The 19,680-nt window shown below is 35.9% G+C and overlaps 2 protein-coding genes across 9 annotated transcripts in view; both read left to right on the plus strand.

Annotated features, from left to right (window-relative positions):
* Window positions 1-19,680, plus strand: part of LOC112052913 (locomotion-related protein Hikaru genki) — a 361,983-nt gene that overhangs the window by 194,166 nt on the left and 148,137 nt on the right. The window lies entirely within an intron of this gene.
* The window catches only part of LOC112054303 (protein NDRG3), an 80,168-nt gene continuing 61,241 nt past the window's right edge, over window positions 754-19,680 (plus strand). For 2 of the 7 annotated variants that reach the window (XM_024094020.2, XM_024094022.2), the window contains exons 1-6: window positions 754-979; window positions 2,949-3,108; window positions 5,813-5,926; window positions 6,922-6,994; window positions 8,258-8,329; window positions 11,808-12,001. In XM_024094020.2, coding sequence (XP_023949788.2) covers window positions 3,096-3,108; window positions 5,813-5,926; window positions 6,922-6,994; window positions 8,258-8,329; window positions 11,808-12,001 — 466 coding nt within the window. In that variant the 5' untranslated portion in view covers window positions 754-979; window positions 2,949-3,095. Of the gene's footprint in view, window positions 980-2,945; window positions 3,109-5,812; window positions 5,927-6,921; window positions 6,995-8,257; window positions 8,330-11,807; window positions 12,002-19,680 lie in introns of all 7 variants that reach the window. The other 5 variants (XM_024094021.2, XM_024094024.2, XM_052890807.1 and 2 more) reach the window with 5 other exon arrangements.

Raw genomic sequence — 19,680 nt, forward strand, 5'->3', positions numbered from 1 at the left:
CCCTGTATTATTTTGTATAATTTGGGCCTGAGTTTGTATGGAGACTGGGTTTCTCTTTTAAAACGTAACCACTGATCAAACTTAATAAATGTTCACCAAATCAATGCTTGCAATCAAATGTACATCTACATTTGATTGCAAGCATTGATTTGGTGATCAGAACATCGGCTTAACCTCAACCCTGACTTCAGGCAGTCTTGTCTGTCCTATACAGGATGGTGTTTATATTGTGTGCGAATCCAGAAATCGTATGACGTACCCAAATTAAATACTACTTGCTTAAATTTTTTGGATTAGTAAATTACTCTGTTTATAGCAATAAATTAAAGATAATTTATTGTTTACAATGTAGGCAAACTTAACTTTTTAAAGAGGAAAAAAAACTTATTTACTTATAATTTTCATATTTTATTAGTCTAACTAGATTAACATTTAAGTAATAATATTTAAAAAAGAATAATTGTGATTACATTTTTGAGAAATATAAAAAAATATAATTATTATTTAATCTACAAATATCATGATAATTTTTGTTTTATTATTTATTTATTAGTTAAAGTTGACTTTTTTATTCGAATGTCTAGTAAAAATCAATATATTCAAACCTAGTCATCATCCCAATTCCCAGCTAAAGTTATTTTAGGCGTTTTAAACATAACTTTTGGGATAGATATTTTTTGGAGCTGGTAACACAGAGGACGTATTTATTAACGAAGCAGCGTTCTTCACTTCACTTCTTTTCCGTTCCGGCGCCCGGCTGGCTAGTACTCGTACATAAACACCGCCATCGCCAAGTAGCAGTCATCAGTCAGCAGTTCAGCGGAGTCGTAATATTTATTTAATAGTTGTCTGTGAGTCAGTCGTATTGTGCCGTAAAACTCTGTTAGTCTGTTCCACCGGTGGAACTGTGGTTTTTTAAAATCAATTACAAGTGCAGTGCAAGTTGCAGAACTTTCTCCAATAGGAGAATCGAGCTAAGGTAAGTCCCAAATAACTTTTTACAACTTTCTGATAGTTTGATTGTTTGCATCGTAATTGCATTGTGGTTTTACTTTTCACCATGCCTACATCTATTTTAACGGAGTTAACTTTTGTTCACTGTTTTTCATATTCTAACCACCGCATGCTTTGCACTAAATCACGTTATAAACAGTTAATTTTGGTGAATTTTGTAAAAATTCGCCAAAATTAAAAACCAACTCAACAAAACAACAAGATTCTTTATCTTTTTTTTTGTATTGGTAAATGAACGGAACTCACAATTAATATGCCGGAACCGCACTTTTGCCAAACCCTAACAAACCATTACCTGCAAATTGCACTTAAAGTCAGCCACTGACGATCAAGTAAACTCACGATCTTGCAGCGCAACTGATCGTGTCGTGGTCGCGATGTGCATGACATCAAACCGATCGCGACTAACACGGTCAGTTATAACGGATGTCAAGCCGTTAGCGCTGCAGGCATGTGAGATTACTTGATCGTCACTGGCTGACATAAAGTTCGAGATTTCCTAGGTCTATGGTCGCTTGTAGCGGCGTAATCTGATAGTGTTGTCTCACGTCTTTTGTCTGACAAACTGCAAATGAGTAATTTACGTTTTTAATTTAGGTGATTATGCTAGCCACTCACCATCCAATAAGTCCAAGTGCATGCAGCGTTAACGGCAGGACGTCCGATAAAACTGATTGTTTGTTGGTCGCGATCTGCCTGCATGATGTCATGCACATCGCGTCGAACACACGATCAGATGGTGAGTGGCTAGCATTATCTACATACAACACACATATTTCAACGAAACGACCTTGACTTCGCTATTTTACATCAAGTGGCAATCATGTTTTGTTTTACGATCATCTAACATGATTATTTCAACTACCAGCACTACTTTATTATTGCCGTAAAATAACAACAATTATCATGAAAAAGATAAAATACTAAGGTAGGTGTTTTTTAGTCTCTCATCTTTGCAGTTTTTTCCATAATTTACCTACTTTCACTTGTTTATTTGTTATTTTTTTTTTCTTAATAAAAATAGCTTAATCTAAATGTACAACATGTACAAATACTGACCACACAAGCTCATGCTTGCAAATTGCCTTTGAAGAAAATTGATGCTTAAATAATCATGTTTATTAACACATTTGCAAGCATGATGACCATGTTGGACTATCAAAATCAAAGGTTTGTAAGTAAAGGTTTATAGTTTGTAGCAAGTGCCAAAGGTATGGTTCTGGATCTCAGATCAATTACAGAAGGACCGGTATCGCATTCCAAATTCACGAACAAAATTGTCTGTCATTTTCTTAGGAACATGAGCTTATATTTGGTATATCATTATTAACTCATATTCGACTCACTGCTGAGCTCTCGTCTCCTCTCAGAATGAGAGGGGTCAGGCCGATAGTCCACCACGCTGGCCCAATGTGGATTGGCAGACTTTACACAAACTGAAAATTAAGAAAATTCTCTGGTTAAATCTCTGGTTAAATAATTAAATCTCTGGAGAAATTTGCCATACCTTTCCTCGCAATGTATTTCTTCACCGTTTGAGACATGTGATATTTAATTTCTATACATTCATTAATTTAAAATTCACACAACTGGAGGTACATGCCCCCAACCAGATTTAAACTCACACCCAGATTTAGTACTCATTTGGATTTGGAGGATTTGGTCATACTAAACTAGATGTTTATGCCCATTTTTTTACACCATTCAACTATACGAAAAGATATTTTTACAGAGCTCTTTAACCGACAAACACAATTACAAGTATGAAACATCAATACTGTAGAAACAGTTTTTATAATCGCATTAGATCATTGATCATATACTTTGGCAGAAAAGTAACGTCTAGCAAGGCAGGCCCTATACGGTAATTGGTCTGAGTTCTGAATTTAAGCTTACTTTTCTTTGCATTGTTTATTTTTCATTTCTATAAGTAGGCATGTCAGGGGAATCACCACCTCCAAACCCCAGCCTTCTTGAAAAACCACTGCAGCCCAGCAGGAAGAGAGTGCTGGTTAGCTTGCCATTGCGTAGAAACCGAAACGGCTTGCTGATCTGCCGAAATCTTTTGCCATACCTAATCGATGAGCCAAAAAAGTAAGTAATTTAGATTGCACGTTATATTTCTTGCGGCACTCTAAGAGCTACCATAGACTTCTGTAAGTTGGCTGACTAATTTGCAGAGTACACTACTAACTTTGTTATATGCTAGCAACACATCTAAATCTTACAAATAATTAATCTGACAGATCATTCAGAATTAAAATTAACTTGCACTATAAATAAATTGTCTAACAAGTAATTTCTATAAGGATGAGTTTTTTTAATAGTAGATCAACTTACAATTGTATACTCTTATGTCTTGGTGTAAGGCCTGTATTTGTTAGACTTAACTCTACTCAATCGCACCTACATGAGTGCAGTGTTCCTCACCTTATAACATACTAGCTGACGCCGCGCGGTTCCACCCGCGTGGTTCCGTTTCCTAATATATAGCCTATAGCCTTCCTCGATAAATGGGCTATACACTGACACTGAGAAAATTTTCAAATCGGACCAGTAATTCCTGAGATTAGCGCATTTAACCAACCAAACAAACTCTTTAGTTTTATAATATTAGTATAGATAATATATACAGGATGCTCAGGAGTATTTCCCGTAACTTGTCAATATCTTGAAGTTATGGGAAATACTCTGCAACACCCTGTATATATAATGTCATAGTTATGATGTATGTCTACTAATACAGGCCTAATGCCCAGTGATGGTCAAACCTTGTGATTTAGAGCAACTGTTGAGTTGAGTTTATTGCTGGCTCTTCTCAGCAGTCTTTACAAATAGTCAGACTTGATGTTTCAAAATTTGTCAATTACCTTACTTACCTGTGTAAACTTTTGGTTTTTAAAAACCACAATGGGCTAGCCATAACAGGCTCTCTGTATCTCTCAACATTGAGTAAATTGACAGCAAAGCTAGTTCATTAAGATAAATAATGTAAAGATGCAATTTTTCATTATTGGCTTATTTTAAACAGTCTATAATGTCAAGTGTTCCTTGGAAAGGATATGAAGCTTAGACTTCTTAACTTTTTATTTATCTATTTCCAATTAAATTACTTATTTAATTATTACATACAGACTAACATGTACACCGAAATAAAAAATTATCAATTATTTTTCATTTTATACAATTTAAAAAAGTTTGCTTTGATAACATGTAACAGTGTAAAATGTATCAGGACTTTAGAAAATATAGAATATTGAAAGTACAGAAAGACCCTTCAATTTGTATTGATATATTCCAATCAATTTTAGGATACAGTGTCTGTCAGTTTACTCCTTGCTAAAGCATTGTTTTATGTATGTGGGGTGCACTATATATTTGGCCAATGGATGCACTAAAAACGCAAATGAGTTTTCCTTATAACATAGTTTTGCTTATGCATATTTGATGTTTATGTATGCACCTTTTACTGTATAATTGTTTTTTTTTAATTAAATGATATAAAAGTAAAAGTGTACATAACTGAATATTGTCACAAATTCACACATTCACTAGTTTGACATAGTTCTAGTAATATATTTTTTGAACAATATTATGTTTAAACCATATTAGGCTAGTTGACACTTTTTAAAAGGTCATAAATTGTTCATTAGTGTTCTGCTCAACGTCATTACCTAGTTCTAATAAATTTAAAAAAAATCATTAATTAGTATATTTTTTTGAAACATACAATTTTGACAATACATACATTTTTGACAATATAAGTTAAGACGCTATCATCCATGATGGTGTATATTTTAACTGTTTCATGATTGACAAAATTATTAGTTAATAATTATAGTAGAGTATCTAAAGAAGGGTGTTTTGCAGTTACTCGAGCGCGGCAGATAAAAAAGATAAGGGACCATACATTGCACCTCCACCAAGTATGAGCCCAATATTTTAAACGTACCCACGTTTATGGCAACCAAAAAAAAACTAACTTCATATATACTCAACCAGCACGTCAGTATATTCGGCGTCTGCCTTCGGGCCCCATCAGCTGATGCTTCTGCGCTCGTCCAAAATCCCCGGTGACGCCGCTGAGGTCCCATTATGGAACCTACTGCACTTACACAATCAGAAAAAGAGATGTCCCAAATTGGTCCCCACTTTTCAGAACGAAACAGTAATGAAAAATGTACTAAAATTCTTGTATATTTTTCTAGATTACTCCATTAAAATCTTAGCCAAAATAATATTCGCCAATAGGGAAAAAGCTGATTTCTTTATTTTCACACCGATTATAGTGATTTATATCGGTTTTGATGCGTATTTCCCTGATAGTCAGTTGTTTTTCCTGACGCGCGCTGTCAATGTCAAAGTTTGTCAAATATTCATGTGTAATGTTCTGTTTACCAAATTGACTGTTTACCTAGGATTTGACATTATATAATGTCCTATTTTGACTAAATGTGTCAAGTTAGTGTCAAATCCATATTAAAATTGTCGCCTGTGAGTTTGACACTGATAATGCAATGAATTTTATGTCAAAGGGATACGATTTATTGCCCACCTGTAACAAGTAATTTAACTGATTAGGCAAGTATAGATTTCTTTGGAAATTGGCATCATGAGTTCTCCATAATTGTCCCAATTTATGGCCAATTTTCAGCTCTAGATCATTCGTCTCATTTGGGCCCGAGTTACTATGAAGACTGGATCCTTAAAATTATTAATCCATATTTTGAGCCATCCATATTTTTTAAATCTCGTTCATTCATTCATTTCACAAGTAACGTGCTATTGTATCAAATAGAGAACGTCTACCACCTGAGGTGGCTGAGCAGAGGAACAATAGAGACGACGAGGATACCAGAAACGAGGCTGACGGGAGTCCTTCGTCAAGCCAGACGACGGAGAACGGAAAGCGGTATTAACCAATCGTTTGCATTTATTAAAAATATCATTTTTCAATATTTATATCGTAATTCAAAATCGTCAAATTTCTAAATTCGTCATCCATTACTCTTCCTCATTTTAAGGCCAGAGAGTTAGGCACCAGCGGCGAAGTGTTCATGCAAACCGATTTCCCCCGGGATACTTTTAAAATCCATGTATATTCATTGTTGTATTGTATGTTATATGTGATACCGGAGTTAGTATCACGCTATATGAATTTCCTTTTCTTTGGGACGGCTTATCTAAATTCCATCCTTCGCCACTGTTAGTACTGTTATTATATACTGTCAATGGTAGGAGCTTGGGCTGATAAACTAATTAAAGTGATTATTTTATTAAGGGTATTTGCTTGGATGTCATGTAACTTTGCTTGCCATTTTCCGAACACAGCATGTTCCGCACTAAACAGAGGGCCTAGTGGCAGTTTGATACTGTTACGTTAACGTAAACGCGAATTTCTAAGGAATTGAAACAGATCCATCTAGTGGCTCTGCTGCACAACTGTTTTAATTCCATATAAATTCGCGTTTACGTCAACGCGATAGTAACGGTATGAAAATATTGAAAACACCCACTAGGCACACTGACCACTGCATGTGTGATCTAACCTAACCGTGCTTGTTTTACGTCCTACATCCTCCACTCTGTATCACACTTTCGGTATGAAACCAGATAAATTTCGTGGACCCCCGAATCGTGAAACCCATTTTTATGTCACGTCAATGTAGACCCTCGCTGAGTCTTCCATAGACCCCTGGGGGTCCACCTGGATCACTTTGGGAATCGATGTTTGCGACAGCGACTGAATTTCTAGATACTGCATTTCAAACCAGTGGCACTAGAAATATTCATGAAAGTACCTGTTGTTTGAATTTGAATATTGTAAATGAAACATTGATGGCAAGTCTTATCACTCACGTTAATTGCAAGTGCAATTGAAATTGCAAATGGGATGTGTTGTTCCAGACTATCGGCGCCCTGCGAAGAGTACGCACCGAGTGATAGTGAGGAGCCACTGCAAGATACTAAAAAACGCAAAGTAAATAATCGATTATGATTACGGTCGCATAATATTTTTATAATTTGAGACACGTGATAAGAGAGTTTTAGTTTCAATTTATGCACTGAGGTCCTAGTGGCAGTTTGATTATGTTACTATCGCGTTGACGACTGACGTAAACGCGAATTTCTAAGGAATTAAAAGAGCGCCATCTATACTACAGCCTTTCTTGATGAGTACTGTTTACCAACAAAGAAATTAGAAATGAAGGTAAAAAGCTCAGGTCATTTCATAATTTATTTATTTTAAATTGTGTATGGTTTGTTTAAAATGTTATATAAAATATATTAACCATATCTAACTGTTCTAAGCTCATTAATCAAATTTATTTTCATTAATTTAGGAACAAGTTAATTATAATTATTATTAGGTGTGAAATGACTAGTGATTTAAACCCTCATTGTTAATTTGTTTGTTGGTAACAGTACTCATCAAGCTAGGCTGTAGTATAGTGGCACTACTGCACAACTGTTTCAACCCCATATAAATTCGCGTTTACGTTAACGCGATAGTAACATTATGAAAACATTTAAAACTCCAACTAGACACACTCATACTCAACTCATCTCGTGCAATAGAAATTGAGTTAAAGTATTCTTTACTTTGTTAGCTCGATTTCTACTGCATAAAGTGCAATTTTGAAATTATAATGCCCACCGGCCAATATATCGTCGGCCCCGGGAACCCAAGTATATCCTAGTATAAAAGTATATAGAGATAATAGTATGATGTATAAATAACCATCTGCTTAAATAATTGGTTTAATAAAAGTATGTTTTTATAAGAAAAATACGTTTTTTTATAACTTGCTAAAAAGTTCGCCGGTGTACCAAAGCGCCGAATTAACATTTGAAGCTGCATTATTAATTTTGTATTAAGAATTTTATTCTGTTACCAACGAGCTTAACAAAATAACACGTAAATTGTCGGGTGATTAGGGTAGGGCGGGGAGGCAATAGGGATGATGACATTTTTTTAAATTGTATATAAATTAAGAGTACGCTAATTGTAAAAGTAACAGGGTATCTGCGATCATTACTTTCAGAGCTACGAGGATTTAAAGGGTCAGATTTGCGGCGAATAAAATCCACACCCCTTTCGGTTTCACACGACATTGTACCGGAACGCTAAATCGCTTGGCAGTTCTTTGCCGGTAGGGTGGTTACTAGCCACGGCCGAAGCCTCCCACCAGCTAAAAAAAACCTGTGGACACTGTTCATTGACTGGTGTTTTTTTTTTCAGACCATCTAAACAGTCAAACAAACAGCAGCCCCGTCAAATGCCTACCAATCAAGAGGCGACTGCTCTTTTGAGGTAAGTTTTTTTTAAATCATGATCATCATTCGGCTCACTGCTGAGCTCGAGTCTCTCAGAATGTGAGGGGTTGGGTCAATAGTACACCACGCTGGCCCAATGCGAATTGGCAGACTTCACACACGCACATAATTAAGAAAATTCTCTGGTATGCAGGTTTCCTCATGTTTTTCCTTCCCCGTTTGAGACACGTGATATTTAATATCTTAAAATGCACCCAACTTGAAAGTTGTAGGTGCGTGTCCGAGACCGGATTCGAACCCACACCATCTGGAATCGGAGGCAGAGGTCATATCCACTGGGCTATTACGGGCTATGTTTTTCAATAATCACAAAATGGACGACAGCGTTTTTGACGTTTGAAAAAAATAAAATTTTTGAATAAAGTTTCATAAGAAATCCTTAAGTTTTATTAATTAATATCGATATATTTCGAACCCTTATTCCATGAACTACACGAAATAAATATCGTTTATTGGCTGCCGTGCTGAAATAAAAGAAAAAAAATCGGTCGAGAGCATATTAATATTAGTAATTGATATACCTATTCCATACACACAGTCACGTTGCCATCATGATTATACTGCATTGTCACACACGTGACATAGCTGTCGAGAGTTTTTCATTCATTAAAAAATTGTATCGCACATCCATCCCGATGTGATCAATATCAGATTATGTACCGTCCTATTTAAAGAGCACAACCCATCAAAGTGATTGGAAATGGTGTACAATGCAGTCCACATAGCTAATGGAATTACGAGTAATATTGTAGAAATTTAAAAAAAAAACTTCGTTTCTGTGTAATTTTTTTAATGACAAAAAACATGTCGTCCATTTTGTGACGTCACAATGTTACTTGATGTACTAAACTTCAAACTAATTGTTATATTTTTCTCAAACGCTCCGTTTGTTATAGTGACGTCATGAAACGGTTGAAATATAGACCATCATGGCCGACAGGCGTTTTGACTCGTATTGTCAAAAACATTAAAAAAAAAACTAAACTTTTCATCTAAGCACGTCTCAAAAAAATATGAAACAAAAAATTCTATCTAGTAGAACAATAATGAACTATTTATGACCATTTAAATTTCATTTATTTCAATTAGACTAAGTTTACAAGCACATTTGAAATGTCAAGTTATGTCATGATTTAATGGTGGTAATTAAAGACGAAAACTCAAAATTAAATTTAAAAAAAAAGAAGTGTCGACTAGCCTATTTTATAAAGGGTGTAGTGCATACTCTAATTATAAACCTTGTGCACACCATTGCATGCATCGGCGGCCCGTGGCACGCTTTCGCGATCGACCGCGCTGGTTGGCCCGTTGCCAGGAGCGGCAGGGACAGCGTTTTCAATTTGTGAAGCAACCCAACTACCCCTACCCATACCCGAGTATACCGACGCTATGTAACTGCTTCAAAGTACTACTTCATCATTTACATACATATTTAATGTGCCTGCCGAGGAGCCTGGTTACGTCGTCCTGCTGCCAGTCATAATAATAAAAAAATCTAAATTATTTATTTCAAGTAGAAAGGTGGACTATTTGTAAAGACTACCACCGTTTTCGGATGGCAGGTTCTGCTGAGAAGAGCCGGGAAGAAACTCAACAGTTGCTCTTTTAAAACATCATACGGTATTATAATTCCACGACTGTGTCTGCTCTTGGACCTCCTTAATCTGGCCCTCTTGTAAAATCCGTTCTTAGCGGACGTCTACTGACTATGAACTACCTCTCTGCCAACTTTCAACAATGTATGTGAAGAATAAATTCGCTTTCATATAATTACTATCAACTTCGTCCGCGTGACCTATCCTACTTCCATCCTACTTCCATCCTACACCTAACCTACCCTTACTCTACCCTTACTTTATAGTTAAGGTATAATATACTTTGCCCCTACCCTACCCTACCCAAACATCTTATATTCGTCTCTTGATTCTAAGCTACCTCGCCACCAATTTTCAGCCAAATCGGTCCAGTCGTTCTAGAGTTATAAATAGAAAGAAAGAAAAAATTAATACACTTTTATACCACGAAGAACATTCAAATACAATAGATAAAAAAAATTACATAATATACCAAATTGAGATTTAATGTAAAAATTACATCCGATGCCTACTGGTATATGTACTTTTTTTTGTTGAAAAAGAATATAACAAGGAACGTAAGCTATCTTATCCTAATAACTATTTATATAAATTTTGGTAAATTACAATTTTTTTAGGGTTAAAAACTGACTAATTCATTTATTTCAAGTACAATTATTTACACTAACTTAAACAATTTCTTAATTGATTTGATGTTAATTTTAATAGGTTGATAATAAAGACCAAAATAGTGAATAGGCCAGCAGGTTTGAAACTTGGGCGCTACTGATAGAATGCGGGTTGTGGGTTGACTCACTAACTATACAGTGACAGTGATAACAACCGTTTGTAAGTGCATTTCAAGGCTCGAGGGTGTGACATCACCTACTACATCGTACTACAGCGGGTTTCATTGACTTGACCTAACTACAATCTCACTATAAACATAAACGCACAAATAATAATTATATTTGTAATTTTGTTTGAACGCCCGTAAAAATATAACGATCATTATGATCGACGACGTCATTTATTCGTGCCATTTTATATGGAGCATTTTTCAGGGATTCGATAAATGGGCTATCTAACACTGAAAGATTTTTTTTTAATCGGACCAGTAGTTCCTGAGATTAGCTTTCAACCAAACAAACAAACATACTCTTCAGCTTTATAATATAAGTATAGATTAAAAAAAAACTGTCACCAACCCTATTCTCGTCGTCTTAGCAGTACATTATTTTTTGATGCCCTAGTACCCTCATCATATCAGCCGATGGACGTCCACTGCAGGACGTAGGCCTTTTGTGGGGACTTCCAAACATCACGATACTGAATCAGCATTCGCATCCAGCGAATCCCTGCGACTCGCTTGATGTCGTCAGTCCACCTGGTGGGGGGTCGGTCAACACTGCGCTTAGCGGAATCTCTGCCGGAGATTCTTAATATCCCTTGCCGCTGCCAGAGCCAGGAATAGCGAGGCCGGTGACTAGGGGCTTTGTTGTATTTGTTCGGTCCATACAAAGTTTTGTCCGATACTGACCACGCTGGGCATGCGGGTTGGTCAGCGCAGTGCTAGATTACTCGCGCCGATGTCGCTGCTGCCCGACACCGGCCTGAGGCATTTCATAATCTTCTTCTTATAGTGCCATCTCCTATCGGAGGTCAGCAATAATTAAGGCTAACTTAACTTTGTTCACTGCTGCCCGAAAGAGTGATCTGGTACTCATATTAAACCATTGGCGTAAGTTCTTGAGCCAAGATGTACTTCTACGACCAGGCCTTCGTTTCCCCTTTATCTCATAATCTAGCCTGTGGGAATGGATATACCGCCATTCGTCGGTCTCTAGTATAAAATATCATTGATTTATATTATTCCCCCAGCGTCCACCCGGCCGATAGCATGGTTGATATCGAGCTGCGGAACATCCCCCTGCTGTTCCCGGGGCTGCTGCAGGCGGTGGACGGGGGGTGTGTCGAGACCTACGTGCACACTGACCGCGGCGCCATCTTGGTGGCGACGCAGGGCGACCGCCACAAGCCGGCTATCATCACCTACCACGACGTCGGCCTCAACTGTGAGTACCGCTTATATTTCATGCTGTTTTGCGTTTGGCTAACCGTAACATAGACCTTACCCGGTGGCAGAAGAGACGATGGGAGACTTTCGTTAGGTTGTGTTGTTGTTGCCCCAGAAGGGGGAGAAAGCATACATTGGGACAAGGACGAAGAGTAAAGAATTTGTAGGGAGTACGCGAAAAGTAAGTTTTTTTTTTATTCTCCACAAGTTAGCCCTTGACTACAATCTCACCTGATGGTAAGTGATGCAGTCTAAGATGGAAGCGGGCTAACTTGTTAGGAGGAGGATGAAAATCCACACTCCTGTCGGTTTCTACACGACATCGTACCGGAACGCTAAATCGCTTGGCGGTACGTCTTTGTCTAGGGTGGTAACTAGCCACGGCTGAAGCCTCCCACCAGCCAGACCTGGACCAATTAAGAAAATCTCAATCGACCCAACCGGGAATCGAACCCAGGACCTCCGTTTTGTAAATCCACCGCGCATACCACTGCGCCACGGAGGTCGTCAAAAGTACCGGGAACGCCCTCCACTGATTCCGTAAGACTGCCAAGTCGGGTGGGCCATGGGAGGGGTTGTAGACCCTACTCGTTGGGAGATGTTAGCATACACCTGTAGTTAGAAGCATGGACTGACAAAGTTCCAATCTTTATACCCTGAGATATGTCTAACTGATGCAGGCTCTCCAATACTTCGCTTCGTAGGCGCAATAGTTTTTACACGTTTTCGAAAGTTAATAAAATCCAGTGCCATTTTTATTAAATGTTTACGTAGGAAGCGAGACTGTCGCCATGTCTCTCAGGAATTCCATTACTTTGTGATTCCTATATAAGCCTTTCTTTCTTGTTTTTTTTTGTAAGACAACGTTCACTTTGTTATTACTTAAAAATAATTGGTTTTTAAATGTTTCTTTATATTGCTTAGTCTTCTCGTCTATTACGTGACCTTTGCTTAATCTTTTACGTTTGTATATTACTAATATTATAAATGCGAAAGTTTGTATGGATGTTTGTTACTTTTTAACGCTGCAACTATTGCACAAATTTGGCTAAAATTTAAAACGAAGATAGATAATAAATAGCTTGGATTAACACATAGGCTACTTTTTATCCCGAAATTGTGAGATTTGCAAAAAACTGTTGGTATGATGGTATGAATGTTTGTTACTCTTTCACGTCGCGATTACTGAAACTATTTAGCTGAAATTTTAAGTACAGATTATAGTCTGGATTAACACATAGGCTACTAGAATAGAATAGAAGAGATAGATTATAGTCTGGATTAACACATATTTTATTCCCGAAAATTCCATGAAAACCAAATTCCACGCGGACGAAGTCGCAGCCGTCCGTTAGTAATGTAGAATTTAGTTATGTAACAGTTGTACTGTTACATAACTAAATTCTAATGTGTGGCATAATTTCGACATAAACGTATTTTTCTTTCTTTCTTTCAAAGTCGCGGGCGTCCGCTATACTAATAGCATTAACAACTGAGTCTTAGGGCCATAAATCATTTCTCTATATCTATCTCGCTTGCACTTATGGGTCTTATGGAGCCGTCTAGTGAAGGGTGTAACAATGAAAGACATATTATCGATAAGTAAAGTTTATTATCGTATCTTGTTCACAAAATTAAAAAAATTAACAATATTTGATTTAATATAATACATATTTCATATTATATAATTATTAACTAAATAAAATTAATCTTCATCTGAGTCTTCATCATCAGAATCTTCGTCTTCTGCCAAATTTATTATATATTAGTATCCATAGTGCGCAACGAGTAACACATGAATGTATTTATTTAATTGCAGTAAACACATTTATAGCAAAAAAAATACGCAATGCAATTACATTAGAAACCGACCAATCAGAATCGTCCAAATCATTATTGACTCATCATTAGCACGTGCGCAGGTAGCCGTTTATCGATAATTAGGGTGCGCAGGTAGGCGCGCTGCACATTCCTATCTTTTTTGACTTTTATGACCGGACGACTCAGATGATAATGCGCATACTATAGTTATAATATGTGTAGAGCTAATATCAGAGAGTAAATGGCACTCAACGCGCCGGTGTTCGGTTCCCAGACGGCCATTATAACGAAAGCCTGCCATAGTTAGATATGCTTCACTCTAACAGTGCAATTAATAGTGCCCCCAGGGGATTTTTCACCCGCTGAGTGTCGAATTTAAACTGTGCGTCCCCTAGAGGTGCCCCTGCAACGTCAATGAATTCCACTGTAAAAGGACTTAGCAGATTCTCTTTCCACTTGCATAGGTCCCATTCCCGTAGGAATATCAGAAAAATCTAGCCTATTTTACTCCCTGATAATGTAGCTTTCTAATAGCTAAAAATTCTAAATCCCTAGAATTTTTCTAATCGGTTTAGTAGTTTTGAGTTTTTTCGTTACATACAAAAATATAAAACTTTCCTTTGTAAATATAAAAGAAATAATATTCTTCAACAGGAAAATGATGATGATTTCATTATTTTCACACCTATCCAGCTTTGAAAATGCATATCGTAGTGATTTAAATATCTTCTTTGATGCGTATTTCCACAGATATAAGAAGTAACTAGATTTATAAAGTGCCAACTGTTTGTATTGCAACCAGCGTACCCGGGGGCGTGGCCTTACAAACACATTTATAGTGTAAAATACTTATCACACTGATAAACTCTTCACTTAATTGGCTGTTTAATATTTAGTGAAAAAAGAAATATGTTACCCTTATTTTAGAGTTGAAAATTATTTATTACTGTTGTCTCAAAACAAATGAAAATTCTTGAATGAAAATTCATGAATGAAATCTATAGTACCGCTACTCGTCACTAGTTGTCTCTATTTATAAGCTTTATTACCTTATAAATAAGATTCAAAATGATCCTAACTTTGTTTTATTAATATTGTCTAGGGATGTGAAATAACGATAGTCTTAAACATCGATAGACTCGTTACTCGCAGTAAATAAAACGAACGTCTGTTGTTAAAAAAAAATTGAATTTTATAAAACTAAGAAGAACAACATAGGTCAATCAAAAATTTTAAATATATGCAGAAACACACACAAGAAAGTAAAAAACAAGCATTTTTTTTAATGTACCACTCTGAAAAAACATTAATTCAACTGAAACTTTGCACGATTAGTTTACACAACAAAGAAGGTCAAACACAAGTCCATAACTTGTGTACTTGAAAAATTAAGTACTTTCCACGAAACCTTAACAAATAGGGGATAACCCTTTTTCACCCTTTCTATTTTTATATTCGCAACATGAAGAATCTATAACCACCTTCGTACTATTTGCTTAAATTGTGCTAAGTTTCATTTGATTTTATTAAGTAGTTTCGGAGTGATACATTTGGAAAAACCAATGTTAAACAATGTTTCACAAATTTCTCAGGACAATTTGACTAAGAAGTGAAAGTGATATAAAAACAAATAATGAAAAATAAAACACGAGATAGTACAGTGTCGTCATATCTTTCTCAGACTATTCTTTTCCAACTATATTTATTTACAGAAGAAGATTTTATATAAATTTTTCAGTATGTACTGTACAATATTTGCCTATACAAAATATACCAAACTACAAGTATTGTTATGTCAACTTTAGATATCATCAGAAAAACACCACAATGTCACATTATTGCAATGTCTAAATTCGTTCGTTTAAGTTTTGAGAAACACGTGACCAGCTGCTCTAAGTATTTCGTAAACTTAATTCCTAAATATTTCAACGAAAAGATTCACTCTTTTCTGCAAAGTAAAAATAGTTCCTAAATATATACAAAACACGATAGTATATATTTTTTTAATTCGTCGGTTTTTGCAGAAAATAACTCAATTATTTCCTATTTAACTATAATGAGTTTCATGATGAATGTTACCAGTAGATTATTTTCCAGCCCGTTAGTAGTCAATAGGTCAATTACAAATACTCAGACTTGACGTTCCTAACACTTTAAGTACGTCACTTTATTTGTATCCTAAAAGACACGAATACGACTTTTAGAAAAAAATAATCTTTTTGTTTGGTACTGCCGTGACTACTAAATATCTTCTGTTTCCACTTTACATTAACGTGTCTGACTGCGTAAAATGTTTGGAACAAATAACAATGCGGTTTTGCATAAAACAAATTTTGCTTCCTAGTAGCCTTGATTATTTTTTTCCTCTCCGGATTCCTAAAAAATTTTTTTGAAAATTTCATCATTATCGTGTTATCATAATATAATAGTAGTAGATATAAAATATCGATATATTATTATCGACATCCCTAAATGAATAGCCAAATGACATATTGCAGCTGCTTAAATTCAAAACTAACATAAATCAAAATTACACTTTTTTCAGAAGAACTAAAACAAGAAAAATAAAAACTATTTTTTGGTCTATTTTTCCTCTTATTTTATAAAGCATAATAAAATATATACATTGGAATCATATTTTTTAAATGTTTTGCAGTTTTCTGATAAACTGAATGCTAGAGGAGATATTAAAAGCATGAAATATGCTGCTTTTCAATTGAAACCTTTGGCTTTGAAATCAATAAAATAATCGTATATTTATTTATTATTATATAAATATAAAATAACAAGAATTATTAATATTAATAATTAATACATTTAATTAGGAATAGAAGAATTATTGCAATAAAATCATTTTTGTATATTTTTGATTTATGATAGTTTTGATGTTGTTGTTGACGCAGCAAATGTATGGTCACTGGTGTCAACAGAATCTTCGAGAAAATCGAACTTGTATTAAAATAAAGTAAACTTTAGCACTATTCCCGTAAAGTTAATTTTAGTTTGTGACTTTGAGTAAAATTATTTTTTCATATTTTAATGAAAATATAATAAAATACGTCTTAACGATGGTACGAAACACCATAATTTGATACATGTTTGTGGCGGCTATCATTTTTGTATTCCAAAACGGCACAATACAGCATTTTTCTAATCGTTTTTAATTATTTTCATTTACCGAATTTGACAACCGCAGGACGTAACGTGTCAGTCAACGAAACAAGACTGCTAGTACATGTGCGGATAGGCTTGCGAAGCTCCGCACACCCGGGTGTAAGCGGGCCACGCCCCTATGCTACTTCTATTGCTAAAAGCGTTAGCTTTTAGCGATGTCTGTTCTGTGCGTATTTCACTGATTGACAGTTGTCTTTGCAAACGCGGGCTGTGAATCTCAAAGTCAATCAACGAATGAGATATCATTGTCAATCATTAATTACAATTAGATTAGATCAAGTATCAAGTTAGTGTCAAATTCTTATTAAAACTGTCGCCTATCAAAGGTATACGAATTATTGTACCTGTTACAAGTAATTAGGTATATATTTGACCTCATGAGTTTTCCTTAATTGTTCTAATAGACTAGTTGACAGTTTTTTTAAATGGTCATAAGTAGTTCATTATCGTTCTACTAGATTTAAGTTTCTTTTATATTTTTTTTTAATGATGCATGTTTTTTTAATGTCGGGCATGATGGTCTATATTTCAACTGGTTCATGACGTCACTTTAACAAATCTCTTACAAATGGAGCGTTTGACAAGTAACATTATGACGTCACAAAACAGCGTTTTTGACGTGAAAAACTACGTGATTTTTAAATTATTTTTTGTAAGACATCCTTAACTTTTATTAATTAATTTATATTCTATACTAATATTGTTTTTTTGGTTGAACGCTATCCTCAGCAATTACTGGCCGGATTTGAAAAATTCTTTCAGTGTTAGTTACAATTAGCATTTATCGAGGAAGGCTATAAGGCTATATATTATCACGCTAAGACCGATAGGCGCGGAGCACCAATGAAGAATGTTTCAAAATCGGGGGATTTTTTCTTATTCATTGATTTTAGCTTACGGGCGTCCGCTAGTATCTATATATTTCTGACCGTTATTCCATGTACTGCATGAAATTAATATTGTTTATATTAAATATATTTAGAGGCATGTCTGGCAGTTGCAGGCTGTCGGTCCATTAGTGTCTATTCAATGAGGTACTTAGGATCAACACGTGTCTCGGGGACACAATGAGCGTCAAGAGGTACTTCTAACACCTTTCAGGCGTATCAGGTGGCTCGGCTCTTCACTGTAGTGGAGCCTTTTCTATTCAGCTCGTTAGTTGTATGCCGGCGACTGGGATATCCAATAACCAGTGGCGTGCATAAGGTGTTTAACTAGGGTATCTATACTAATATTATAAAGAGGAAAACTTTGTTTGTATGTTTGTTTGTTTGTTTGTTTGTAATGAATAGGCTCAAAAACTACTAGACCGATTTTAAAAATTCTTTCACCATACGAAAGCTACATTATCCACAAGTAGCATAGGCTAAATTTTATTTTGGAAAAAAATAGGGTTCCGTAAGATATTTGGGTTTTTCGGACACGAGGTGTAAAAATATCAACCAGAAAAATTACTTATTTTGCGTACGCTGTAAGGTAGGTAGGGATATGGGTAGGGTTTTGATGAAGTAAGTGTTCGAGTGGGGGTAGGTAGGGGTAGGGTAGGGGTAGGTAGGGGTAGTTGAAAGTTTACATCGAGTTTCACGCGGACGAAGTCGCGGGCGTCCGCTAATGCACTATAAGTAAAAATTGGATAATTCCTTGTCCAACATGTATTCTGTGATCCAACATAGATTTGAACTTAGTGGGAATCGAACCCACGGCCGTGGATGCAGAAAGCAGGGTCACTACCCACTGCGCCACACGGCCGTCAACTGTGAAATGTTCTATTCCGACTGTGGAACAATGTCCGAACAATTCATATGCAGTTATGTTAACGTAATTGAATTCGATTTTCAATAAATGGCATTATCTGGAGCTGAAGGAAAGCTAAGCGCAGTGGACGTTTGAAAAGGAAGACCCTCCGGCCTCCGGCTTGCATAACAATGAGCAGTCAGTAAACTAAAGTTCCTGACATTTGTTTTAACGAAAAAATCAGGAACGGAAAATATTTTCAACGAATTATATTAAATGTAGGAGACGTTACTTTATAAAACAGTGTAAAGTGGCGTCCTTTAGAATTTTTTTTTCAAAGAATTCGCGTGAAAATGAACAAAGGAAAAGTAAAAAGGTGTCGCGAGAGATGAGGTCCTCATTAGCGAGCGTATTGTGCTTATGAGGCGAAAAGCTCCAGCCCTAATTATTATTACACAAATTACAAACCGTCTATAAAAGCAAAAGGTCGCAAAATATCGTAAAACGATTGACGTACGAAGATGAAATTTGGCATGGAGATAGCTAGTAGATGTCCGCTAATAACGGATTTTGCGAGACGGCCGGATTAAAGAAGTCTAAGGGCGGGCGTCCGCTAGTACTGGTACTCCAACTCATTACATTTCATAGTTACACTATATGACAATTGTGCCTATACATAGAGTGAGCAGAGCGCCTTCAATAGAATATCTCATTCCCATACTTATTTAGTTTTCGTAGGTTACGCAGTGATTCAAGTGGTCTATATTGACCCCTAGGGGTCTATGACTATGCAAGGGGTCAGCGAAAAAAAAATTGGGGGCCTATAAAATGAGTGTCCACGGTAGTGGATCTCAACACATACACTGATAGTACCTATTTTCACATATCATACTATCTTATAATGGCAAAACATGTACATTATTTTAAAAGTACCAATGAAGACAAAAA

The sequence above is a fragment of the Bicyclus anynana genome, chromosome Z (genome assembly GCF_947172395.1).
Source record: "Bicyclus anynana chromosome Z, ilBicAnyn1.1, whole genome shotgun sequence".
NCBI lineage: Eukaryota > Metazoa > Arthropoda > Insecta > Lepidoptera > Nymphalidae > Bicyclus > Bicyclus anynana.